The sequence below is a fragment of the Armigeres subalbatus genome, chromosome 1 (genome assembly GCF_024139115.2).
Source record: "Armigeres subalbatus isolate Guangzhou_Male chromosome 1, GZ_Asu_2, whole genome shotgun sequence".
Taxonomy (NCBI): Eukaryota; Metazoa; Arthropoda; class Insecta; order Diptera; family Culicidae; genus Armigeres; species Armigeres subalbatus.
The window spans coordinates 103065906-103093723 of record NC_085139.1 but is presented as its reverse complement, the minus strand read 5'-3'; the positions used below and the strand labels follow the sequence as shown (position 1 = coordinate 103093723).

The 27818-nt window shown below is 41.3% G+C and overlaps 1 protein-coding gene across 10 annotated transcripts; it reads right to left on the bottom strand.

Moving 5' to 3' along the window:
- Positions 1-138: 138 nt before the first annotated feature.
- LOC134203840 (CDP-diacylglycerol--glycerol-3-phosphate 3-phosphatidyltransferase, mitochondrial-like) lies at positions 139-27489 on the bottom strand. 10 transcript variants are annotated; one of them, XM_062678703.1, is made up of 5 exons: positions 27395-27489; positions 26882-27019; positions 1176-2077; positions 908-1116; positions 139-846 (listed from the first exon to the last, which is right to left on the bottom strand). In XM_062678703.1, exons 2-5 carry the CDS (start codon positions 26905-26907, stop codon positions 427-429), a joined length of 1557 nt encoding a protein of 518 aa, XP_062534687.1. In that variant the 5' UTR covers positions 26908-27019; positions 27395-27489; the 3' UTR covers positions 139-426. The 10 variants fall into 10 exon arrangements, with proteins under 10 accessions (XP_062534687.1, XP_062534675.1, XP_062534678.1 ...); XM_062678691.1 differs by having other exon boundaries at positions 26882-27062; positions 27312-27478; XM_062678694.1 differs by having other exon boundaries at positions 26882-27059; positions 27312-27478.
- Between the last annotated feature and the right edge of the window lie 329 nt (positions 27490-27818).

Genomic DNA, 27818 nt, shown 5'->3' with positions numbered 1-27818 from the left:
TGCCGCTAGACGGTCTATCGCCTACCGCTGTCCCAATGCAAAAATTTTCATTGCAGCTGTACCACAGTTCTTGGATTTCTTTCACGTCTACCCACGTCAGTGTTTCGCATTCCGAATAGTTCGAACAAACCGTTAATGTATTCAGTAATCCAACATTGTTGCATAAGTATTTTATTATCATAGGGCTCTTTATCTCTTCATAAAAGTTGAGTAAGCGTTCAAATTTACAATTTGTTTACCTACAGGTCGCAAGTTAAAATAAATTAACAAGTCAACGAATTGGCTCTTAACTAGCTAAATAGATTTGGTGATTCGATTGTTTCACGGCTAATAATCAGAAAAATCCGCTCCAACAGTCGCACATACTCCCTTGGGGACAGAGCGGAAGACATGGCATCATCGATTTCGACTCAACGCGAGTGTGACTTAGAAAAAGTTCCTAAACAGTCCGACCACGGCCCGGACCCACCTCGGCACCGGCCTTGCCGTCAGTTCCGCTTCCGCCGTCGTAGAATGTTGCAGGATGTTTTCGAACTCGGACTGCAGCTTTCGCTGTAGCCCACCGTTCGTAGTGACCACGCAGATTTGCGCCTCCAGATCACGATTAACCGATCGTTCGCCGAAATTGGACGACCCGATGAGGGTGACGTTCGGTAGCGTTGATCCGGGCAGGTAATACCAGAGACCCTTGGCGTGGTACGTCCAACCGGTTCGTTCATATTCAAACAGCGACACCCGATGGTCCTGGCCGGATTGCTGAAGCTTTTCGTAGAACTTACGCGCTATGAGTGAGTACGCCGCTGGAATGCCTCCAGCTGGACCTTTGGCGCCCAAGAAACCATTTGCCTGAAACAATGAAAACATGTTTAGTAACATATGGTGTTGATGTTCGATGAGAACAACTTACATTCGGGTGAGCCATCAGAATACTGCATTCCGCTTGGCAGTCTTTGGTGAGCGTATCCATGTAGGTTTCTGTAAGGTTAAAATATCCGGTTGCAAGTTTGAGTTTCGAATCCTTCAAACAGCCCGAAAGAAGACTCTTGGTAGCCAAACTGTCGTGATGAATTCCGAGCTGTCCCATCTCAATTAGCGGAAATATCCACGTGTCGGAAACTAGAATTATTAATTATGTAAAGCCTTTTATAACTATGTTAAGATACGACGACGTTTACCTGTGTCTTCTTCGCAGACGGTCCTTTGTCGGTCCATCACTGATTTGAAATAATTCCGTATCCGCTCGCGAGCCTCTCCTGCAAAATCCGCCTGGGCGCTTTTGTACGGTAGCATGTCCCAACCGTCATGTAGACACGCCTCACCATTTCGGTTTACATTCAAGCTGAACTCCTGCACCTTATTGAGGAAATCTGCGTAGAAATCCGCCAGTTTGCGATCTTCAATCATGACGTACCGATCTTGTCGGTTTGTGAAATAGTCGTTGGAAAGGTTTGCTCCACTGATGATCACCGTGTCATCAACCAGGTACAACTTCATATGCTGTATACCGAGTAGTTCGTTCCATCGAGGTGGCGCAAGTTTTTTGGTAAGACCCCGTAGTACCGGAGTGTGGTACAGCGAAAGCCGAAAATTGTCGCTCTCGCGCAGCAGTGGCATCAGAGTGGTTTGCGAATTCTTCTCCCCTCGCGTTCCCCGAGTGAAATCCAGCAGAACATCCACCTTCAGCTGCAAGTTCTGCTTCATATTGTCGTGGATAGCGGTTACCAGTTGGGCCTCCTTGCCACCGATTCCGAGATATAAGCTGGCCAGCATAATTCGCCGCTTGGCTACGGCACATTTCGACACCAGGGTGTTGTAGAAGGCGGACGGTTCGTAGATGACTTCGATACGATCGCCCGATACGGGGAAGCAGGGTGAAATAGTGTGCAGCCAGTTGAGCGATTCCAGGTGTGGCGAACGAAAGGTTGACCCACTACTGTTGGCAGAGCCATTCTGTGCCGACTGCGATGGATTGGAGGAGGCCACAGGAAGGAACTCACCCACGGGAGGGTAGTCGGTGATGAGGGTGCTAAAAAGGCGGCGGATCATTTTGAACAGTGGTTGGAGAATGATTTGCCAACTGGAACGTTCAAGGCAGAAAAGAAACAAATTTAATTTTATATATTTCTTCTTTCATTTAGTTCGAAATAGAAGACGATGAAGTTGTGAATAGGCGAAGGCGAAAGTGCAAGTAACACATGAAGCTATGATACAGGTAACAATCTTTAATTATATTTTGTTTGTCATAAAGTGAGTGCACTTTGTGCAGTATCCTTTTAAAAATGCTGTCTGTAGAATCCTGAGTGAAACGAAATTACATTACCTGTATAAGTCCCTTTCGTTGTGTGTTACGTTTTGTACCAAATTTCTAAGCTATGAGTAGACTAATTTTTGCTCCCTCATATGTCAGCAGTGTATTAAAAACAGTACAGTACATAAAAAATAAACTTTTTAGAGTGTTTCAAATATCTTATTTCAAATAAGTAGTTATTACTTATTATCAGCAGAGCCGACTAAAATCCTTTTAGAAACTGTGGACATGATTCATTATTCAAAGTATTCTAAGCCAAATATAAGCCTTTTATAAAAAGATGTTTTAGTTACTAGATAAAGATTGTCGCTTCTGTTCCCTTTGTTCTGCTGTCCGGAACATGTTGGGTACCAAGCTGTCAAATCGTATGGATTTTCCTTCTTTGACATTTAGCTCCCCTATCCTCGCCAGCAAAAGATGTTCCGGACAGCGACGACAGCGACAATCTTCATCTAGTAACTAAAATATCTTTTCTTTTATACATTATGGACAAGATCCATTATTCAGTTTTATATACAAAAAAAGTACCTACATGTGATGCAGGTCCCCTGGATTCTTTTTAATGTAACTGATAATATCTGTCCCTATTTTAATACTTGGCGGCATTGTTATCACGGTCACTGTACCATTATTATGTTGATTATACCGACAACAATATAAGATACTACAAGCGTGTCACTTAGCAATAATCCAACGAGCATAGCGTTATACCAAAATACGGTCGAACTAGTATTGAGCCACTGAATCAATGCTGTAGTTTAATTCATTAACCTCCTAAAACTGCGCTGATTCCTATTAAAACTGAAATGCGATGTGTCCGAAGCTATAAGCAAGTTGATGTTTAATCATATTATTTTGTGTTGTTCAGTTCCTCTTAAATCAGCAATATGCTGCCAGTATTTTCATATTTTTCAGGTTGACTGCTTGATTCTATCGTGCTCAAAATTTTTGAACTTGCAAATTATGTCTACTGACATCAAGCTTTTGATGATCAAAATGGCCATTGCTTCGCCAGACCCTTGAGCCTTCTCATTGCGTTCTTGTGTACTGGTTGCTTCCTCCAAGTATTCTCGACAGTTTTTGTTCAAATATCGCTTTTTATTTAAGCGGTTTTAACTAAAGTTCTATAATCAGAAATATTTTATTTAGTTGGTATTTTGAGATTTAGAAAACATATCTAGAAAATTAATGCAAACAATCAGCATTATGTATGAAACGAACCGGACAAGCATAAATGACGCAATCACATAGAGATGTGATGAAAATATACAGAGCCAAAGCCAACAGTGAACAGCGGAAGAAGAACTTTACAGACTCTACTACTAGAACAATCACTATACAGTATCTACACTAAAAAATGTGCAATTCTAAGACAGAAACCACTAATAAAAGTTTTTAAAATTGTAATATGTACGACAGAAGACAGAATTCATCACCAACAAAATGGGACGTTGGACAAAAAACGATACAAAAAAGTAAGATGCTCACACCGCAGAGTTCTGGAAAGCTACCCATTCCACACACCATCAGAATGTGCTCTAAAACAAGACAAAAGTACTTTCAGCAGAAGGTCTTACCTTTCTCAAACCACTGCGTATATCAATGCGCTATCCCAATCTTATTTCACTTCAGCAGTTCGTTTTGATTCGATCCGCACACGTTCGATGAACCCTGCGTGTTGCTGTGACGTGTATGGCTTCTGTCGCTCTTGATAACCGTTGTAGCCTAAATCAGCTGAGATTGCCAAAAAATCAGCCTGTTTTGCAAAATATCATCACTCCTCGTTCTTAGATAATTTCGACTGAATCAGTGTTGTTGCTTTTGCAAATTTGACAGTCGAGCTGACGGGAGCGAACAGCAGCCGCCAAACGTTTCGATCTGTTTCGATGTGTGACTGCGCGATTACATAAACATCAACAGAACGAACAGGGGAATGTAAACAGAAAAACTGAAATGTGGTAAATAGGGTGATTCAAAAAGGCATTCTAGAGAAAGCAGGGGGCTTATCCAGATAAAAATTTCGTATCAATCATAACAAACATACCCATAAATGTTGAGGTTAAACGAAAATGAGTGCTCAGTAGAAACAAACAATTCGAAACTGCAGAATGACCCTTTTTCTTCCCGATAAATGAATCCTATACACAAAAACGCGTGCGGACATTTTAGTATGCTTCAAAAAATAACGAGTTCATTTTCGTTCTTGTATAAATTGATTCAAAGTAAAAAGTGCCGCCAGATTGGCTCTTATTCAGTTGTTACTTGTCAAGTGTTCAACAAAAAGAGGTTACTTATAAACTACAGAGGAAGATTGTCGCTGTCTGGAACATCTTTTGCTGGCTGGAATAGGAACAAAGAAAAAAAGTCCATACTATTTGACAGTTGTCAACATGTTTCGGATAGCAAAAGGGGGAACCGAGGCGATATTCTTTGTATTTAGATTAAACCCATTGTGTTCAAAACTCCTCCTCAACTCTGAGTGATCGATTGCCGATTGCTTCTCGTAATTGTGCCCTAAAGCCCTATCTCGTTTATGGTTGCAAGCGATAGTGGTCAAGAATACATCTAGGAACTTTTTTCAAATGGGCGTACATGATTCTGAGCTTGATTTTTGGAACGGCAACTGTGCTCATTAATTAATCTGTTTTTGTAAACTGATGTGCCTAACAGGAAGAATAGATTCCGATCTATCTGGTAGTACCGTTAGCTGAACGAAATATGCTGAATTGAAGGAGTATTAGCCATTTCAAATTTCAAGGTCAAACGCAGTTACGCCTATTTGAAAAAAGTTCCTAGACATGATTTATTATTATTTATTTATTCAGTCTAAGGTAAAAGTGGCCTGTGCTGTACATAGCAGTCGTCTCCATCGATTGCCACATTTAAATCTGTATTTTTGATTCAGAAAATCTGTGTATCTATATATATATCAAGTCGAAAAAATCTGTATTGCAAATCTGTATCCATCTGAGAAATGGCCATCAGTAGCTCCTACTTTGCACGAAAGAACATCCGAAAGCACACCTGGAGACACCCAAATGGTGAAACTTGCAACAGACAGACCATGTTCTGGTGGATGGGCGCCATTTCTCAGATGTTATTGATGTTCGCACAATCAGAGGTCCGAACATTGGTTCTGATCACTACCTCGTTGTCAGTATAATTCGATCACAGCTATCAAATGTATCGAACGAAAGATCACAGCGAACGATGCGTTACAATATCCAGCGATTGTCGGCGGAAGAAGTGTCAGCTGAGTGCCGCCAGAAGCTCGACGAACGGATAAGTTCAATCAACGTTAGCGACAACATCAACGATCTATTGGAGTCGATCCATGGAGCACTACAGCACGAGAAGTGTTATGCACTGCACAGAGGCGACCCAGGACTGGTTGGTTCGATGTGGAGTGTCAGAGAAAGACAGGCGAGAAGAACGTTTCTAGAAGCCGGATGTTGGTGTGGACTTTAGAGCAGTATAACCGGATGCTGGATGCACTCACGGAGAAGCTGATTGGCCTTGAACCCGTAATCATCGGAGGCGGCTTCAATGCTTATGTAGTTGATTGGGGAAGCAGGCTGACCAACGCCAGAGGTTACAGTTTGCTGGAGGGGCTTGCAAAGCTGGAAGTCAGACTGTGCAACGAAGGTACCGTTAGTACTGTCGCATTCCAGCCGAAAACGGCTGAATGGAATCCGCCGTTGAAGAGCGGTGCGACTGTTCGTTTTAAAATTCGACAACAAACTGTCGGTGCAATCTTCGTCGATGCTACTCAACCCGATGGCGCTACCAACACCATCTCACACTGCGGTGGCAGCAATGCGCTAGCATTGCCATACCCCGCCGCGCAACCTCTCCCAGCCCCTCACAAGCTACCGATTCATTGGCACACGCTTAAATGAAGCAAAGTTCGTCAGAAAATTCAATATGTTGCTCTCCATACTCTCAAATACTCAATCATGCACAGATTCTTTCACGATAGAGATCAGTATTAGCGCATATGCAAAATTGAGAATTCGAATCAAGTCTAATGTAAAACTTGCCACATTGTACGGTAAATTGGGGCACGCGAAATATGTGATTTCACGATTGGTATATTTGATTGCTTATGTTTAATGTACAATCCGCAATAGCAGAATCAATTCATAGTCTAGAATCACTTATACAAACTAAAATCATTAGCCGCTTGCTCTGAATACTACATCTTTCTCCTTCCCTACTCTTTCAACTTTGTAAGAATATGATTTCAATTTTATAAATATTTCATTATAATGAAATATCATACCTAAATTGCTTCAAAATAAATTAAAACAATTCATAATATTGTAATACCATCAACATCTAATGCAAAGAAGAACAAACTTGATATGTTAAGTACCGTCATATTTTTGCTAAAAACTAATTATGATTGTGGGTCACATTTTAATTTTTTTTTCTTCGGAATTCTACTTGCTCTTGCACAATTCGGAATACACAAAAAATGCCTCGGAGTCCTGCTCGGTACTCGCAAAGAGCAATCCTCTATAGAACTTGCAAACGTAGTCCTACGTCAACATTCTTTGGAGTTCTACTCACTCTGGAATAAATAAAAAAACGCCTCGGAGTCCATTTGCAAAATGTATTCCTTCATAGAAGCCACAGACGTAATCCTACGTCCTTCTATAGAATACCCAGACGAACATGTCTTGGAGTTGCATCGGAGTCCTGCTCTGCATTCGCAAAGTATACTCTTCTATAGAATACACAAACGAAGCCCTACTCCAACATGTCTCGGAGTTCTACTCGCTCCGGAATAAACACGAGAATGCCTCGGAGTCTTTCACATTTGCAAAGTGTACTCCTCTATAGAATTCACAGCCGTACTCCTACGTCTACGGAATGAACACAAAATGTCTTGGAATCCTGCTTCGCGTTTGCAAAGTGGTCACAGACGTAGTTCGACGTCAACATGCCTCGGAGTTCTACTCGCATTCACAAAATAAAATGCCTCGGATTCTTACTCGCTCCGGAACGAACAGAAAATGGAATAAACAAAATTTTTCTCGAAGTCGTGCTCTGTATTCGCAGAGTGTGGTCCTCTATAGAATACCCAGACGTAGTCCTACGTCAACATGCCTCGGAGTTCTGCTCACTCCGGAATAAACAAAATGCCTCGGAGTGCTTCACATTCACAAAGTGTACTCTTCTATAGAACACACAGACGTAGTCCTACGTCAACATGCTTCGAAGTTCTACTCGCTTCAGAATAAATACGTAAATGCCTCGAAGGTCGGCTCGCATTCACAAAATAAAATGCCTCGAAGGTCGGCTCGCATTCACAAAATAAAATGCCTTGGAGACCTGCTCGCTCCGGAATAAACAAAAAAAAAATACCGCGGAAACCCGCTTGTTCCGGAATAAACAAAAAAAAATGCCTCGGAGACCTGCTCGCTCCGGAATAAACAAAAAAAAAAAATGCCTCGGAAACCTGCTCGCTCCGGAAAAACAAAAAAAATGCCTCAGAAACTTGCTCGTTCCGCAATAAACAAAAAAATGCCTCGGAGACCTGCTCGCTCCGGAATAAACAAAAAAAGTGCCTCGAAAACCTGCTCGTTCCGGAATAAACAAAAAAATGCGTCGGAGACCTGCTCGCTCCGGAATAAACAAAAAAATAAATGCCTCAGAGACCTGCTCGCTCCGGGATCATGTTTTATTAAACACTCGAAGACCTGCTCGCTTCAGTATTTTTTTTTCTATGATTTCGGAGACCTGCTCGCTCCGAAATCCACAACATAAAATGAGAGCAGACTTACCATTTACTAACAAGCACATTAATGGATGTGGCAAGCACCATTTTCATGCCCTAGTTACAAATATAAAACCAAACACTATTTCTACCGACTGCGACATGTCGTATTCCAGCCGAAAACGGCTGTATGGAATCCGCCGTTGAAGAGCGGTGCGACTGTTCGTTTTAAATTCGACAACAAAATCCTGCTTCGCATTTGCAAAGTGGTCACAGACGTAGTTCGACGTAAACATGCCTTGGAGTTCTACTCACATTCACTAAAAAAAATGCCTCGTAGTCTGCATTCGCAAAGTGTACTCCTCTATAGAATACATGCAGTCCTACGTCAAAATGTCTCTGATGTTTACTCGCTCCGGAATGAACACAAAATGCCTTGGAGTCCTGCTTTGCATTTTCAGAGTGTACTCTTCTTTTGAATACACAGACGAAGCCCTACTCCAACATGCCTCGGAGTTCTACTCGCTCCGGAATAAACACGAAAATGCCTCAAAAGTGTGCTTCGCATTCACGAAATGTACTCTATATAATACACAGCCGTAATCTTACATCAGCATACCTCGGATTTCCACTCGCTCCGGAATCAACAAAAAAATGCCTCGGAGTCCTTCACATTCGCAAAGTGTACTCTTCTATAGAATACTCAGCCGTAGTCCTTCGTCTACGGAATGAACACAAACTGTCTTGGAATCCTGCTTGGCATTTGCAAAGTGGTCATAGACGTAGTTCGACGTCAACATGCCTCGGAGTTCTACTCGCATTCAGAAAAAAATGCATCGAAGACCTGCTCGCTCCGGAATAAACAAAAAAAAAATGCATCGAAGACCTGCTCGCTCCGGAATAAACAAAACAAAATGCCTCGGAAACCTGCTCGTTCCGGAATAAACAAAAAGAAATGCCTCGGAGACCTGCTCGCTCCGGAATAAACAAAAAAAATGCCTCGGAAACCTGCTCGTTCCGGAATAAACAAAAAAAAATGCCTCGGAGACCTGCTCGCTCCGGAATAAACAAAAAATGCCTCGGAAACCTGCTCGTTCCGGAATAAACAAAGAAGGTATCCCGGAGACCTGCTCGTTCCGGAATAAACAAAAAAAAAAAGGCCTCGGAGACCTGCTCGCTCCGGGATCATGTTTTATTAAACACTCGAAGACCTGCTCACTTCGGTGTTTTTTTCTATGATTTCGGAGACCTGCTCGCTCCGAAATCCACATCATAAAATGAGAGCACACTTACCGTTTAGTAACTAGCACATTAATGGATGTGGCAAGCACCATTTTCATGCATTAGTTACTAATATAAAACCAAACACTATTTCTACCGACTGCGACATGTCGTATTCCAGCCGAAACCGGCTGAATGGAATCCGCCGTTGAAGAGCGGTGCGACTGTTCGTTTTTTAAATTCGACAACAAACTGCCGGTGCAATCTTCGTCATTGCTACTCAACCCGATGGCGCTACCAACACCATCTCACAGTGCGGTGGCAGCAATGCGCTAGCATTGCCATACCCTGCCGCGAAACCTCTCCCAGCCCCTCACAAGCTACCGATTCATTGGCACACGCTTAAATGAAGCAAAGTTCGTCAGAAAATTCAATATGTTGCTCTCCATACTCTCAAATACTCAATCATGCACAGATTCTTTCACGATAGAGATCAGTATTAGCGCATATGCAAAATTGAGAATTCGAATCAAGTCTAATGTAAAACTTGCCACATTGTACGGTAAATTGGGGCACGCGAAATATGTGATTTCACGATTGGTATATTTGATTGCTTATGTTTAATGTACAATCCGCAATAGCAGAATCAATTCATAGTCTAGAATCACTTATACAAACTAAAATCATTAGCCGCTTGCTCTGAATACTACAAGTACATTTCGCAGAGACAGCAGGGAGTCCATCATTGATGTGACGTTTTGCAGCCCGTCGCTGGTGAGAAACATGAGCTGGAGAGTTTGTAAGGACTACACTCATAGTGATCACCAAGCTATCCGGTATAGTGTTGGAACACGGCTACAGACGACGCGGAGAGGGATAAGGACTACCGGGCGAAGATGGAAGACGAAGGACTTTGACAAGGAGCTTTTCATCGAAGCACTTCGAGTTGACAGCGGTGCAACAAATCTGGAAGCAGATGAACTGACGGAAACGTTAGCGAGGGCTTGCGATGCGTCGATGCCAAGGAAACTGGAGCCATTGGACAGCCGACGCCTAAATTACTGGTGGAACGAATCTCTTGCCAATCTTCATGCTGCCTGTCTCAGGGCCAGGAGACGTTTTCAGAGGGCAAGATCTGAAACGGTAAGAGAAGAGCGTAAGATAGTTTTCCGGGAAGCTAGAGCGGCTTTCAAACGGAAGATCAAAGTCAGCAAGTCCAACTGCTTCAAGCAGTTGTGCCAAGAAGCTGACGCTGATCCTTGGGGCAGTGCTTATCGTGTGGCAATATGTGTCCGGACAAGTTGAAGATCAACGAAGTCTCCAACGACGAGCTGTCATCAGTGGCGAAAGGTCTGAAGATGAAGAAAGCTCCGGGTCCGGATGGAATTCCAAACGTGGCTCTAAAAACTGCGATACTGGCATTTCCAGATTTGTTCAGGATGGTGCTGCAGAAATGCCTAGCATATGGCTACTTTCCGAATAAGTGGAAGATTCAGAAACTGGTGTTGCTGCCGAAACCAGGAAAACCGTTGGGGAGTCCAGCTTCGTATAGGCCCATATGCCTGCTGGATACACTGGGGAAGCTTCTGGATAGGCTGACGCAGTTCACGGAGGGCAAGATCGGCCTGTCGGAGAAACAGTTTGGATTCCGAAAAGGCAGATCGACGGTGGATGCAATTAAGGCGGTCGTTGAAGTTGCAGAGAATGCATACAAGAAAAAGAGGTGCGGCAATCGGTTCTGCGTCGTAGTAACGATTGACGTCAAAAACGCGTTTAACAGTGCCAGCTGGGAGGCCATTGCCGTATCGCTGCATGGAATCCCGAGCAGGAGCGACGACCTCGATAACAGAAATTGGTATGATTTAGCCTTGCATAAGAGGTAAAATACCAAAAAAATAATACCAAAACTTATATGCAGAATACTTGAGGCATACCATGCTTAAGTATTTCAATACCAAACGAATAATAATTGGTTATGCATTTGGTATTAAAATTCAATTTAATAACTGAGTTTGTTATGGCTTAAGTATTGTGCATATTAGTTTTTGGTATTATTCCTCTGGTATTTTACCTCTTATCCAGGGCTACTTCATAACAGAGTATGGTATCAATAACAGCATTAGGTATCATTGAGCCAATTTCTCCTGCTCGGGATGCGGGTTCCTGGCTATTTGTGTAGAATCCTTAAGAGCTACTTACTACTTTGAAAACTGGATTCTGGTCTACTATACGAATTCGGGGCAGAAGTCGATTAGAGCTACGGCGGGTGTTCCGCAAGGCTCCATACTTGGCCCAATGCTGTGGAACGTTATGTACAACGGAGTGCTAAAGCTGAAGTTGCCCAAAGGCGTGCAGAGGATTCGCGGACGATGACGTTCTAACGATAACCGGAGAGTCGCTGGAAGAGGTAGATATGCTGGTGGCGGAGACGACCAACGCAGTTGAAAACTTGATGAATGGAGTCAAGCTGCAGCTTGCTCACCACAAAACAGAACTGATGCTGGTCAGCAACTGCCGAATCATACAGCGAAAGCAAATTATCGTCGGAGAGCACGACATACCGTCCGTGCTGACTTTGAGACATCTAGGAGTGATGATCGATGACCGTTTAAATTTCAACACCCATGTCGACTATTCCTGCTGCTGCGCTCAAGACGAAACGCAATCGCAGGAAGTTGAATAGCGTTTTTTGTCTAATGGCCATTCGAGTGGCGAGTGCGTACCGAACCATTTCGTCAGAGGAAGTTTGCGTTATCGCAGGGATGATTCCAATCTGCATAACTATAGCAGAGGATATCGAGTGCTACCAACGGAGAGGTACCAGAAATGTGAGGGAGACGGTGAGACTGGACTCTATGGTGAAGTGGCAGCAGGAGTGGGACAATACAGACAGTGGAAGGTGGACCCACCGGCTCATTCCCAATGTGTCGACGTGAGTGAACAGGGAGCATGGAGAGGTGAACTTTCACCTCACTCAGTTCCTATCCGGTTGTTTCCGCCAATATCTGCACCGATGTGGCCATGCGTCATCGATATTAGGCCCGACGTGTAGCAACGTAGAGAAGACTGCAGAGCACGAGTTATTCGATTGTCCGAGGTTTGCGGTAGCAGGCAGCGGGATGCCTGCCCTAAGGGCGGACAACATCGTAGAGCGAATGTGTCACGATCAAGATACGTGGAATGCGGTAAGCAGAGTCGTGAGGCAAATACTGTCAGAGCTGAAGCGTAGATGGAGAAGGGACCAGAAAAATAAGCGTCGGCTCGGAGGAAAATCCAGCATAGTGAGCAGTGTTTGGCCTCGGGTCGTCGGAGCGCCGGTGAACAGGAAGTCTTCTGCCAATCGGAATCGTCGGACCGAACTGGTAGACCACCCTCGACGCCGGGGGAAGTCAGGAGGATTCGAGTGAGGAAGTTTGCGGCACGACCGCCGAGGGATCGAGACAACGTAACAGTGGATCTCAGCAAGCCAGTCGGCGAACTAGCCTAAGCTAGGGGCCGGAATTTTAGAAGAAGTGCGTGAGCACAGCACCCCCCCCCCCCCCCTCCCGAAGTAGTCGCAGCATCCCATGGTCCCGGGGGGGATCAAGGCAAGGAGGATAAGGGACCCGGTTTATCCAGGAGGCACATTTTTATCAGGTCGGGAGGAGCCCATGCCTGCTCGCCTTCGAGCATAGTGTGGATTCTCAATTGTCTGTAGCGCAGATTTTCCGCAGAGGCGGAAGTTAAATCCCTAACCCCAGAGATGGTGATTACGTGCAGGGATCTAGGCGAGATCACGTTGGTAGAAGGGCTCAAGGATGCTCTTAAGTCACAGTGTAACCAGGGCGAGGTGCTAATGGCAATCCGAATAAGGAACGCTTTCGTAAGAACACAAACAGCGATAATTCGTCTGCCAGTAACAGCTGCTAACAAGGCTAACCGCTAGAGTAGGCAAACTGACTGTTGGATGGTCTAAATGCCCATTGAAAACCGCCCCGCCAGTGAATAAACAAGCGGAGAGATGCTTCAAATGTTTGGGCTTCGGACACCGGGCAGGGGCTTGTAAAGATCCGGACAAATCCAACATGTGTTGGAAATGCGGGGAAACAAGTCATTATGCGAAAGACGGCACGCAAAGACCCAAGTGCATGCTTTGCACTCCAGAGGATGGAAATGACCATCAGACGGTGGCTACAAATGCCCTGCCTACAAGAGGGCGACAGCAGGTCGACAGTAGTGGAGATAATCCATATTAATCTGAATCACTGCGAAACCGCACAGCAACTGTTATGGCAGTCAACAACGGAAAAGATGTCGATGTCGCGATAATTGCAGAGCCGTATCGAGTTCATCCTGATATCGGCAACTGGTTGACAGATAGTTCGGAAACGGCTGCGATACAAGTTATGGGCAAATTTCCAATTCAAGAAGTGGTGAAGAGCTCATGTAAAGACTTCGTGATTGCCAAAATCAACGGCGTATTTGTATGCAGCTGCTATGCACCTCCACGATGGACCGTGGAACGGTTCAGCCATATAATGGATCAGTTAACCGACAAGCTGATTGGACGGAGGCCAGTAGTCATAGCAGGTGACTTTAATGCCTGGGCTGTGGAGTGGGGCAGTAGAGTGACCAACACAAGAGGATATGTCCTGCAGGAAGCTCTAGCGAAGCTAGATGTACGATTGTGCAATGAAGGCTCCGTGAGCACATTTCGGAGAGACGGGAGAGAGTCTATAATTGACACGACCCGACTACGTGGCCATCAATACCGTACGATGAAGATGAAGAAACAAACGCTGAGTACCAACAAGTATCCAATGAGGAGCTTGCAGAAGCGGCGAAGCGCCTGCAGGCGAAGAAAGCCCCCGGTCTGGATGGAATACCGAACGTGGCGCTGAAAGCTGCGCTCGTGGCATGTCCGGATATGTTCAGAATAGTGCTGCAAAAGTGCCTGGACGAAGGCAACTTCCCAGAAATGTGGAAGATTCAGATGCTGGTGTTGCTGCCGAAGCCAGGAAAGCCTCCGGGTAATCCGGCTTCGTACAGACCTATATGTCTGTTGGACACACTCGGGAAGCTCATGGAGAGGATTATCCTGAATTGGCTTGCGAAATGTACGGAGGGCGAGCGCGGACTGTCAAAGATGCAGTTTGGGTTCCGCAAAGGAGTATCGACGGTGGATGCTATTCGGACAGTACTCGAGAGCGCTGAGAAGGCGTCCAAACAGAAGCGAAGAGGAGATCGATATTGCGCAGTGGTAACAATAGACGTAAAAAATGCGTTCAATAGTGCCAGCTTCGAAGCCATCGCATCAGCGCTGCATAGAATGCGGGTCCCTGGTTACCTGTGCCATATCCTGAAGAGCTACTTTCAGAGCAGAGTGTTGGTGTACGACACTAACGAAGGGCGTGTTATAGCGGGCGTTCCTCAAGGCTCCATTCTCGGTATAACTCCTTGGAACGGGATGTACGATGGAGTCCTGAGTCTGCGGTTGCCTAGAAAAGTTAAAATCGTGGGTTTTGCGGACAACGTGTCACTAACGGTGATTGGCAAGACACTTGAAGAAGTAGAGGTGTTGGCGACGAATGCGATAGCAATGATCGAGAGCTGGATGAACGGAGTGAAGCTGCAAATAGCTCACCATAAGACGGAGGTGCTACTTATTAGTCATCAACTGTAAGGCGATTCAGCGGATGGAGATCGTCGGTTGTCTTTGGGAGGAAATGGACCGACGGAAATAAAAGCAATAAAAATAAACCCGGTTTTGGTCATACGCAGGACATTTTAAACCCGTCGGGAAGTACGATCCTTTTTTAAAGACAAGCCTACCGGAATCCAAATTTAAATCTCAATACGGAAGCAATGCACAACTAACATTTTTGTAAATTCAATAGCATGATCGGAATGATACAAATAACAGTTGTGCGCTACTTTCGTATTGAGTTGGGTGTCCTTGAAAACGCGAGTAAATTTAAATATGGATTAAGGGGGGCTTGTCCTTAACATACGAACATAGTCAACATATTTACAACTGGTCCTAACAGGTGTAGGTGCAAACGGCACTAAAGTAGATAGCACTGGTAGGTGGATAGACTCCCTTATTTACATTAATTTAAATTCATAGTAAGAATCCCAACTGAATGCAACTTGTTGCAAACAGATAGGCTAAAGATGAGTGTGAGAAAAAAAAGATTATTTCTACGCGTTCTTGTGTAAAAATTGTATTTTGGCCATAACATCTGAGCCTATAGTCCGATCTGCCAAATTTTCAATAGCGGACAATAGTTCTGAATCCTCCATCGAATTCAATTTGATGCGATCGAATCGAATAAGGATAAGTTTATTTTTGAAGAGAACATATAACTTTTTCGTACGCATAGTATTTGCTTTGGAACTAAAACAGGTATGCACTGTAGTTAGACTTAGTGACTAAGTATATTATTGTGTCTACAATAAGCTTGGTTAAATCTTCATTACTGACGTATTTTTAGAACGGTGTGCAAGCTAGCGACTGTAAGCGGTTAAGTTCTTATAAAAACTCAACATCTACTGAATCATCATAAAATTGGTCAACACATGCGGATTTGATTGTAATAAAAGAAAAACATATTTTTGTATTGTATTAACTCCAATTTAATAGTTGAACAAAAATTTTTCGAAAAAATAAATTTGATTCGATTATATGGAAAATTTGATTATATGGACTTTTTTGTAACGAAAAAGTCCATATTGTAGTGGCAAGTTCCACTCGGTTAAATCGCCGAACCCATTTGCAGGGTTCTCGAACTGTAATGAGAGCTTTGAGTGACATGCTACTGAATTGTATATTGCAAGAGGAATAAAGTTAGTTTTATATTGACTACCGATCCATTTGGACTTATCCGTCATTTCTTAAAGAAAAGGAATCCCTGTTGACTGAGTAATTTTACAGTGGCGACGAGGAAGGATTTTTATCAACTTTCCGTGCTTTTCACGACCGCTGGTTCTTTGTACTTTTGGCGTGAATTTTATCGGCCATAAAAGGAGGACGCCGATTGTAACAATAAGGCATTTTATGAGACAGATCGAAACAGCTGTTTTTCTTGTGTTTATCTACTTTGACAATATAGTGGGAGCCACTTGTTTGGTAATTTCGCGCCGAACATTCCGATGGGTCCCATCATCAATTCTGCCTGTTTTACTTTTCGTCTACCAGGGTTTTAGAACATACACGTAAAAATTCAATTATTTTATTTATTAAATTCAATTTATGTTATCAATAACACATCTAATATGTTTTTTATTTTCCATTATATGATTCCCATAATAAAACTGAATGATTCTCATCTAGAGTGTGTATATTGATTATTATCGAATTGAATGAAAAGTATAAGTTTCGCCTAATGGCAAAAATGTATTAAGCGAAACTTATACTTTTGATTAGGTTGTGATATGGAAAAGAAGCCGTCAGTAATATCCATCCTGCAGCCAAATTGCTGTGAAGAAAATGTTTAACTTTTGTTGTTTTTATATAGTTCTCATTAAAACAAGCATAAGAACACCAAGGAAACAGGTAATATCATATTTAGTCGCATCATTATATTTATTGTAACCAACTTTGTTATTTTTCAGTATCCAGAGCTAATCTCCTGATGTTTTGAAAGGCGGCGATTACAATAAATGAAGACTCGTCGGTGGCAGTGTCGCCGGTTCTCCAACGACACGGCCATGCGGTAGGTGTCGGGACATGTTTACTAGACCTGGAAACATTTCTGATGGAGCATAAAATCGTTACGGTTTAGCTAAACGGGTCAATCCTGCAGTATATAACCTCAAAGCCAGAAAGTGCGACATGGTTTGAGTTACCTTCAAGTATGTGGTTCGAACTACCGACGGACTGATCTTGCTTGCTGCATGTTGGGACAATGCGATCCGGCTGATCGATACCACAACAGGAGAACTATGAGAGTGTAGAAGACACCGCACGAAAAATCATCCCTGTCCTTATTTGGCCCACCACGCGGAGCAGCATGTGCCAAGAAAAATCGGTCAAGCTTCTAGCGGAGTGGCATGTAAAATTTTTATTTTTATTATGTCAGAAACAAGAAGAAACACAAAAATATATACCAATTTCGAATTTGAAATTGATTTTTAAGATTACAAATTGAAGTATAAAAGTATTCCCAACAGGAAAGAAATATATATGAACCTTATACTTTTATTGTTTTATCTCTAATAAAAATCATTCATTGCCATTATTCAGATTATTTGAAACCCCTAATCATGCATATGAGCAATTGACATGAAATGTATAAGTTTCATGTTATGATTATGTTATGCAGTGGCGCATAGCTTTCATTGCATTTAGGTATATATTCCATTCAGAAACCACAATGGCAAAAATATATATGTTTTGCCAAATACATTCGTTATGAAGATTTTTTTTCGTGTAGTTTTTCATATGATTCTTAAAATGTATCGTTAGATAATTCATACCATTGCATTCTAAGCATAAAATGCTGAAGAAAACACGAATGAAAAGTAAAACGTTACAAACATTATTTTGTGTTCGGACCTAACGGAATGTTCACGCAGAATCATACCAAAACAAAACATTAGAAGTAAATAAACGGGCCACCGCTAAACGTCTCATAAAATGCCTTATGCAGTACTCATGCAGTATCAGTCAACTGTGACGACAGTTCGGTAAAATTGAGACAACAAGCATCGACTATTTTTGCTATACTGTGGCCCGCCGGCTGGCACTTCATATGCCAGAGGAAATGAAAAGCGCCGAAATTTAGCATTGTGGTGCAAGTGCATTTTGTGTCTGCTTGGTGTTTTGGTGGTTGCTGCAGAATAAGATTGGATCTGCAGTGTACAGAAAGTTCATCGACCTTTTGCATCTTTCGATGACTGTTTGGCTGTTGCTGTTGAGGAGGTTGCTGTTGAGCTGCGTTTGGATCTGTTGCTGTTTCGTTGTTGTGGAGCTATTGGCTGCTGTACCCAAGTACTACGAGATTTTGGATTGGATTTTATTTCGATGCCAGCCTTTTGATTGGTTTGATCTGGGTTTTTGCGGTGAATCTGCTTTCCATTGCTGTGTACAAAGGTATGTAATTTTTTTTTTCTAGTTTGTTTATTTGCACCGCAAATTTTACCGACGAAGACATTTCAGGAAATTGATTAGCTTCGAGTTGTGCTTTTACTTCTACTTTTGTTACTGTAGAATGTCTTTAACTACTACAACGGAACCATATGTACCGGGTAGCATCCCGTTTTCCCAGTATTTGGAGCAGTTGGAGTTTTTATTTGAACACAATAATTACTCCGCTGATAAGTACAAAATTTCCTTTTTGGCCGTTTGCGGCACCGAGGTGTATAATCAGGTGAAGCTTCTATTCCCGGGTCAGAGCGTTAGGGATTTGTCATACAAGCAAATAACCGACGAATTGAAGAGAAGATATGACAAGAAAGATTCGGATGTGATCCATACTTACAAATTTTGGACCCGAAGACAGGGACAGCACGACAAATCAGAAGATTTTGTTTGGGCTGTAAAGCAATTGGCTGAGTTGTGTGGTTTTGGGGATTTCAAGGATCGTGCCATCCGCGATGCACTTGTTATTGATACACAGTCTTGCAAAATGTCGTGACCATCACCAGATGATCAGATATGAAAACAAAAACCACCACGCTTTTAAACGATGTTCTTTACTGACAATCACTGCAAGCGCATCGTGACATGTAGAAGCTGACACGTGAGTACCTTCGGTAAGCGTGACACCCAGATTGACAACCACAAGCTGAGAGCCATAAAGAGCATCAGGTCGGTCAGCTATCAAAAGAGCAGGTGAGCACCGTTATTGATTGATTTTGTTGTCGTTTGATTGGACTGACGTCGTTTTTAATTGATAAATTAGATAAATCAATAGTTAAATTAAGGGTTCATTCACAAATTACAAACGCTAAAATGGACCTGGGGGCTGAAAGCCCCACCCACCCTCTCGTAACGTATTTTGTATGGGAGGGTTCTGAAATTTGTATGGGCCGTATTTGTGAATGGCTCTAACTAAGTTTTACCAATTTGATCCAGACTATCTTTGAAAAGGCCAAAATTGTTTTATTGACTTTTTCAAATGGATACAATCAAAAAACGACGCATCATACAAAAAAAATGTTATATGGGTGACTATCGCAAAATCAGTCAAAGTTTCTAATAAAGATATCGGAAACAATTCAAATTGAGCCCTACACTGAAAAAAATCAGTTTCAAAAAATTAAAACTCGATTTGCGAAAAAACGCTTTTTTGATTTGTATGAAATTGTGTCTCAAGATAGGTGATTATGTTCCTACCAACCGTCCATACATCGCAAGCTGGGCACTTTGAAGGAAAAAGTTTTTCTAATAAAAACTTTTCTTGTCGAAACTATTTTCAGTGTATTTTTATCCGTTGCGATTAATTACGACCTAAATATTGTACTCTGCTTGACTGTACAGGAATATTTAAAAATATGTATGGATATGTTAATTCCACTGGCACTCCTTGACACTGAGAAAAAAAATCAATTCCGACAGGAAAAATTTTTTGTTAGAAAAACTTTTTTCCCTTAAAAGTGTCAAGCTTGCGATGTATGGACGGTTGGTAGGGAACATAATCACCTATCTTGAGACACAATTTCATACAAATCAAAAAAAGCGTTTTTTCGCAAATCAAGTTTTAATTTTTGAAACTGTTGAAACTGATTTTTTTTCAGTGTAGGGCTCAATTTGAATTGTTTCCGATATCTTTAATAGAAACTTTGACTGATTTTGCGATAGTCACCCATACAACATTTTTTTGTAGGATGCGTCGTTTTTTAATTGTATCCATTTGAAAAAATCAATAAAAAAAATTTGGCCTTTTTCAAAAGATAGTCTGGATCAAATTTGGAAAAACTATGTATGTACCACAGACAAACAGACGTAACAGCTAGAACAATTTGTTTTAAAATCCATCGCCCAGCTATTTTACCACCACCTAACGTGCATGTTGTACGAAACAAAGTTTAGTAGGGGAAAAGCTGCTAAAATGAACAGGGGTGGTAAAATGAACAGTTGGCTATATTGAGATTAAAACACTAATTAGGCGTATGTTAACCATGCACAAGTTTTCTTCTAAATAACATAAGGTACCTGAGCTAATATTTTGGTTTTGAGACCGAACGAATAGCTATTACTATCCAAAATATCAAACGAAGCCGTGAAAATTGGGTCTGATGTAATATTCAACAGATTTTCCGTAAGCTTTAATTCTTAATAAATTCATCATAAAATTTGTTTTAACTACAGCGGCAAATAGGACAACCTTCTCAAAGATGTTGCAGGGGTGAATCATAAAATGTTTGGTTTGCATCGTTATAGGAAGAGCTATTTATCACATGGCATGTATGCAGGTAAAATGAACACTTGTATCAAACTTATACAAATTTATGATAAAAGTTGGGCAATTGTGAAGCGGAAGTTCAAGAAACAAATTATATCAAATAATCAAGATACAACTTTGAATATCTAAATTTAATTTCAAAATAACTGATATCCTAAATTTTTTTTCTTTTTTTATTATTTTGATAATTAAGAGCTTTTCAAAAGATATACCAGATTTTTCAAAAGGCTCTCGTAATCTAAATTGGTTATATTTACGGTGCTGGAGTTGAAAAAATGAAAATTAATTGTTACAAAAGGGTTTTAGAATCGATGTTCATTTTACCACCAGGAGGTGTTCATTTTACCCGCACTATTTTTGTACATACGAAATTTCTATGTTTTTTATTTCGAAGAAAAACTATGTAAAACGATGTTTATTAGCGAAAACAATGTTCAGTGCAATAAGAATATGAGTTAAATTGTTGGTCTAAGTGGTAAAACTAGCAAGTTATTCTCGTTTTATGATTGAATTCAACGCAGGTCCTTAACGTGTTCATTTTACCACCTTTTCCCCTACGACAATGTCAACAGAAGGCGCTAGTGTGAGATGTCAAATACAAAGGTATACGATGCGCGCGCCCTGGATGTGAAACTCGCAAACAGTTGAATTTAAAACAACCGTTGAGCTCATGGTCGATGTGAAATTCCTTAGTGTTATGTCTGTTTGTCTGTGTATGTACTTTTCTTTTAATAGCACCTCTTAAAATATTGCACAAAAAGTCAATATAAACAATAAGAACACTTAAATGTTCCCAAAAATTCTATTTTGGCTTCATGCATTTTTATCACAGCAAAAATCCATTAATTCCGCTAAGTGGATTATTCCATTGCTGTCGAGCGTTGATTTCGAACCAAACACCGCATAGGTCAAGTGATCATCACGATAGTCAAGATGACATGGATATGACAACCACAACATCAGGAAAGTTTTCCTATCATTCATGCTGGTGATCACAGGCAGAATAAGTGAAGACATGGTGAGTGACCAAGCGCTAGTTGCTAAAATGTCACTTTCATGGTGATCGTTACACCAAGCATGTGAGATCCACATTGAGCATCACAATTGAGTACTTGACACATGACCTGGATTTTGTTATTGTCACGCTTTGCGTGACTTGTACGGTGACACTTTGCAGCACTGTTGGTACATATGACAGACAGTTGCAAAAGAGATTGTTCGATGAAGATGACCTAACAGCTGCTAAGGCAGATAAATTAATCGTGAGTCAAGAATTGTCTACCGACAGAACTAGATTTGTTAACCGTGACGATGAAAGACGGGTTAGTGTGGTAGCTAGGTTGGGTAGACGTGTAGACCGTGTTCCAAACAAACAATCTTACCGAAGCAGAAGTAGAAGTTTTAACCGTAGTCCTGCTTATAACCCCGAAGCCAGAGGTGGAGACAGAAGGCATGAACAACCTACAGTTTTTACCTGTTCGTTTTGCCATAGGACGGGGCACACTAAGAAGTTTTGTTACAGGTTAAAGAGAAGGAGTCCACGAAAGAGTCCGCGAAACAAACCATTTCGGGACCGCTTTGCGATTTGGGCGTAACTTATTTTGTAAACAAACATTGGAAGGCGAATTCCGGCTAAAACAAGCATTTCATGAGGAAACCACGTTATGGATCCGACAGATTAAGCTTTCCTCTACCAGATAAGGGAATTAGTTTGGGATGAAAACGCTTGCATTCTCCGGAATCCATGAAGCAAAGTTTGTTTACAAAATAAGTTACGCCCAAATCGCAAATCAGTCCCGATTTGTGAAATTTATAAGTTCTCCAAAACCCTTGTCTTCCCAAACGTCTGGCCTTTTCAAACGCTTGAAAAAGGATTTGGCATCCGATTCCGAAGATGAAGAGTCTCCTTGCTTAATGATTTCTGCGACAAATAAGACGAGTGAGCCGTGTTATGTTGAGGCATCAGTTCAGAAACGTCGTCTTACCATGGAGGTAGACTGTGGATCCGCTGAAAGCGTGATTTCCGAGGCACAATTCATTAGAAATTTCAGCCAATGTCCTATTGAAGACAGTCGAAAAAAGCTTTATGTAATAGATGACAATAAGCTTAGCATTTTAGGCAGAATCAGAGTTCTAGTGAAATTAAATGGAATCAAAAGGAACTTTATCTAATTGTGCTGCATGGAGACAGAGACTTCGTACCGCTAATGGGTCGTAGCTGGTTGGATATTTTCTATGGTAAATGGAGAAACATTTTTTCCAAACCTAGACCAGTTCAGCTTGTTAATGCCGTGACTATGGACGACCAGAGAGAAGACACTATTTTAGAAATCAAAAATTTCATTGAGCGGCCGTATCGTCTCAGCCCATAAGCGTCAACTCAAGATCCCAGAAGACTCTCGCCACCGGCTTCGCCGTCGTTTTGTTTTGAGCGGAGAGAGTCCGATCACGACGCAGCTTTTGACTGAGCCAAGTACTAGCACTGGTACATCAAGCAGCAACAAGCGAAGAAGAATTGAGGAAGATATGTCTGATGATTCAGATTCAGATTTTTACGGCTTTGCTGCCGATTCCTTTTTGTTTGAGGACCACTATCCAAGGATGGATGTCCAAAATTGTTGATATTTGCTCTCTGAATTTCGTTTGATAAGTTTAAAATAAGAAATAAAAAAAACAAAGTTTAGCTTTGAGATTAGCTTTAACTAAAGAGGGAAGAAGCTGTAGTGGCAAGTTCCACTCGGTTAAATCGCCGAACCCATTTGCAGGGTTCTCGAACTGTAATGAGAGCTTTGAGTGACATGCTACTGAATCGGACCAATCAATAAGCAAAAACTGCCGCTATGAAATGAACAGATTGCGCCACCGTAGACATGTTCTGTCAAACACACATGAATAGAAATATTGTGTATCCGGAATAAATTTATACCGCTTTTTATACCGAAGTTGGATTTTTCTCCAGATACAGGCAACTTTCCCAACTTCGGAAGTAGCGCGCTGGATTCGCCTAAAGATGCGCTAAACAACGCATCAATTAGTTTGACAAATAAAACTTCCGAAGAAACTTCCTTTCGGAAGTCCCGACTTCCGAATTCTACACTGAGAAAATTCTTCATATTGAATATATTTGTCGCACACATAAATTTTTGCAATTTGGGAACCCAAATATATGCAATTTGTGTCCACACATAAATTCAATAACTGCATATTAGAAACCACACATACATTTTATTTGATTATAGATTCTATTTGTACTTCGCGTTGAAAGTGGTTATGTGTGCCCTAATAAACATCATGAGTTAAATTAATGGATTTTTGCCAATAAAAATGTGTGGAGTTTTTGCAGTGCACTGTAAACCCAGCAATACTCATTAAAGAGTAAAAAATGAACATTTACCGATGTATGGAGCTGTCAAAATAAAGAGTAATTTATTTTTGATAATAATGCGTATTTTGTGCCCACTTTCATGTTCCTTGTTTTTACCCATTAATGAGTGAAAAATACGTTCAGTTTCTAACAAACGACAGGGAGGAGCTGGTGGCAGAATGGTAAAAGTTTTTATTTTCACTTTTAATGTTTGAAATAATCAAATAATCTATAATTCTATTCCAGTTAGAAAACAAGTTAGCAGACACCTTTGCATCATACTCGATTATTGATAATTCGGGAAGCAGAAGATGATTGTCGGGGTAACAGCGGTCAACATGATGCTGAATGCTGTTTGTTTCCTTCGTGTACACTTGCCTCAGACCGAACGGATTGGACTAGACCACGTAGCCAGTACGTATCACGCGATATTTAAATAATTAATAAATATTTTTTCCACAAACACCATATTTATGCGTTGCTTATTTTTAACAAATTGAAATTAATAATTGCTTTTTACATTGCCATCAAGAGTAAAAAACACCCATTTCCGTCAATTTCTAATTTCGAATAATGAGTAAAATTTACTCTTGAATTTGACGTACAGTTCTTTTACCCATTAATGAGTAAACGCTGTTTACTCTTTTAATGAGTTGAACTATTTAACTTCATTGTGGGTATTTTTTTACCCATTAAAGAGTACTTTGGTGGCACAGTGTGTAACTTGGTGCTACGCCGACAATATTTATGCGTATACAGTGCCGCCGTTGTTTTGATGCGGTGAGTGCAAAATGAGCTACCTTGATTGATCCATTGTACACGGATAAAAATTAAAAATGTTTTAGCTTAATTTTAATATTTTCGAGCTTTTCTAAATTTTATTCTTCTGAGAGCATACAAAATAAACGTTTATTTATTTATTTTAATCATTGTAATGCTTTTTGAGTATTTAATATCGAGTTTAATATTATCTCTGATTTTTCGTTACTGCTGGGACTTGTCATTTTTCCCTTCATTTAGTTCAAACTGTTCAGGAATATTCCCTAGGAGGCTGCAGGATTAAAAATAAAATGAGCAATGATGACCTATACGGTGAGTGTTATCCTAAACCAAATACGACGAGGAGTATTATGTATATGAAAACATATTTTGATTTCCACAGCAATAAGTCCAAATCTAGATTGCTTTGAGAATAGGTCGTATGTGCAAAAGAGAGGCTCTCTTTGTTCACGCTCTCTTTCGCTAATAGATAGGCTAGTTATGGATTTTTTGAAACTTTTTCACTTCAGCACGCTAGTCAAAGCTATTGTCTTTGAATATCTACCAAGAAATCCGAAGTAAACTTTAGTATAGTGTTGTAATAATCGAAAGAGAAAGGAAGCAAATAGAGACTCTCTTTTGCACATACGACCTATTCTCAAAGCACTCTAGAAATATGCTCCAACGTGTGTTGTACATGGTGATGATGGGAGTGGAGCCGGAACAGATGGATTTGGTTCACGGGAATTATTTGATCGCACCAGGAATCGCATGGCGGAAGATGTTGATAAATGACGGAAACAGCACCTTTGAATGGGTCAAATCAGGTCGTCCGATAGTGATACGGAATAAATTTGGTATTACGTTTCAGACTGTAAAGCCCCCTAAGTGAAAGTGAGCGCAGCGGAGTGCTTCGACAGAAAATACATCTAATAGATGTCAGAACACACCACTGCGCTCATCATTTGTTGCACAGAACGGAAACGGCAGGATTTCACCGTCGCCGTTCCGTCGTTTGAGATGGAAAATCCGGAATAGTCGGGTCACGACGGATATTTTTTTTTAGATTCGAACTGTTTTTCTTTCATTGTTACCTCTCGCTGTTACCCCACAATGTCGAATTTAATACTGTTTGTATATTTATTGCTCATATATTCAATAAATAAATAAAATTTTGAAAACATGTTGTTTATCTTATTTCTGAAACGTCAAACCAATACTTTCCAATGAATAAATGATTATTAATCTCTGTTGGATATTTTTGAAAAAATCATTCCAATGATTAAACTTTGGTTAAGCAAGTTAACATTATTGTCTATCTAAGCTTTTCAATGAGTGGATAGACCGAATATGGTTTTAGATTAAAAGATAATCTATTTAGCTTTTTTATTTTTATTGCAAGAGGCTACCGATCCATTTGGACTTATCCGTCATTTCTTAAAGAAAAGGAATCCCTGTTGACTGAGTAATTTTACACATATAATCGAGGTTTCTTATACACGCTACTCCCTAACTCCCTTCTTTATGCAGCTAGACGGAAATTCTGATAAAATTCAATTTCAAATTATTATTTAGATGCACTTGTAATTCAGTTATTAACTAAATTTTGGGTCACTCTAAAGCACCGCACTTTCTGTTGTGGTACCGTACCATCATAAACACGCTTCGATTCGATGTTTGACGGAGTGGCTTTGCGAGACAGGTGTCGAAAACGGTGAGCAAACTGTCCCCTGACGGTGCCCCGCTCAACGTGAGCAAATCAAAGAAAATGTATGTTCTGCAGGGTCTGCAGGGGAAGTGGAAGCAGCCTCGGAAAAATCGTCATGAATCGAAGTACTCTGGGATTGCGACATTTGTTGCTGAATTGACTGAATCTATTTTTACCAATTATAGAGTGGCCACAAAATAAACCCAATTTAGCGAACGTAAGTAATTGGGTATTGTGGAAAAGTCAGAATTCCGTTATCACACCGTCACTTCCATCTATTTCTGCACGCATTGGGCCACGTCCCTCACCTAGAACTGGGACAATTTTCACAGCTGAAGATGCAGAATGAAAATGTATTAATGCAGCTGAATGAAATGAGAAGCCATTCTTTCGCCAAACAATGATCGATTACCTGAAAATGAAATCAATAACACTCATGATAGTTCCGCTCTATCTGGTTCTGTTTCCACGCCAAGACACTGCACTGCTCTATCGGATGAGTTCGGTGATGACTAGACGGTGTACGACACATCAAGCGAAACTGCTAGCTCTTTGCTCCAGGAAGGCGAGAACAAGAAAAAATGAAAACACTACTAATGGATGGAGATGGAAACATAAAAAAACACATCGCGACTCATCGTATGCTAATTAATCCGCGAGTTTGATACGACTTTCACAAAAAACGAAGAAAACACTGACACGCACGCGACCCCACTGCGCGTTCCGGTGGTTCGGGTGGCGTATGGACTACCAAATCAACCACAAAGAACGGTTGGTTTGGTAATCAAAGGAGTTCCGAAGATTTGCCGTGACAAGAATCAGCAATGCAGATAGTTCGATACCGAGCCGGGATGTGCGCCTACGGGCAACTCGGGCGCAGAGAAATTCCACCGCACTGCACTCGACTACACGTCTTGTTTATCACCATCAACTGCAGCAGCATCGATTCACTTTCTATGCGACTGAACTGATGTCGATGATGGTCACACCATCGGGAGTCGGGAGCACAGTGAGAGGCAGCCATAAATTTCGTCACGCTTTTGTCGCGAGGGACGTTTTGAAAATCATGATGATCCATACAAAAAATTAAAAGTGCCATTATAAAATCGTGACGAAATGGCTGGAAATAAACATGTTTGGTGTGTAACGTAATTAATAGAGCCACTCCAATCCAAGTGCATACTGACTGAAACGACTGATGACAGAAAGCGAGTCTGAGCATGACGCGAGCATGATGTTTTGTCTCGCGAGTCACGACTCACAGTTCACAACTCAGGATTTTCTTGACAACTTGACTTGCACGCTCATTTGAATCAACTCAAAAGTGAGTCAAATTTGACTCACTTTGG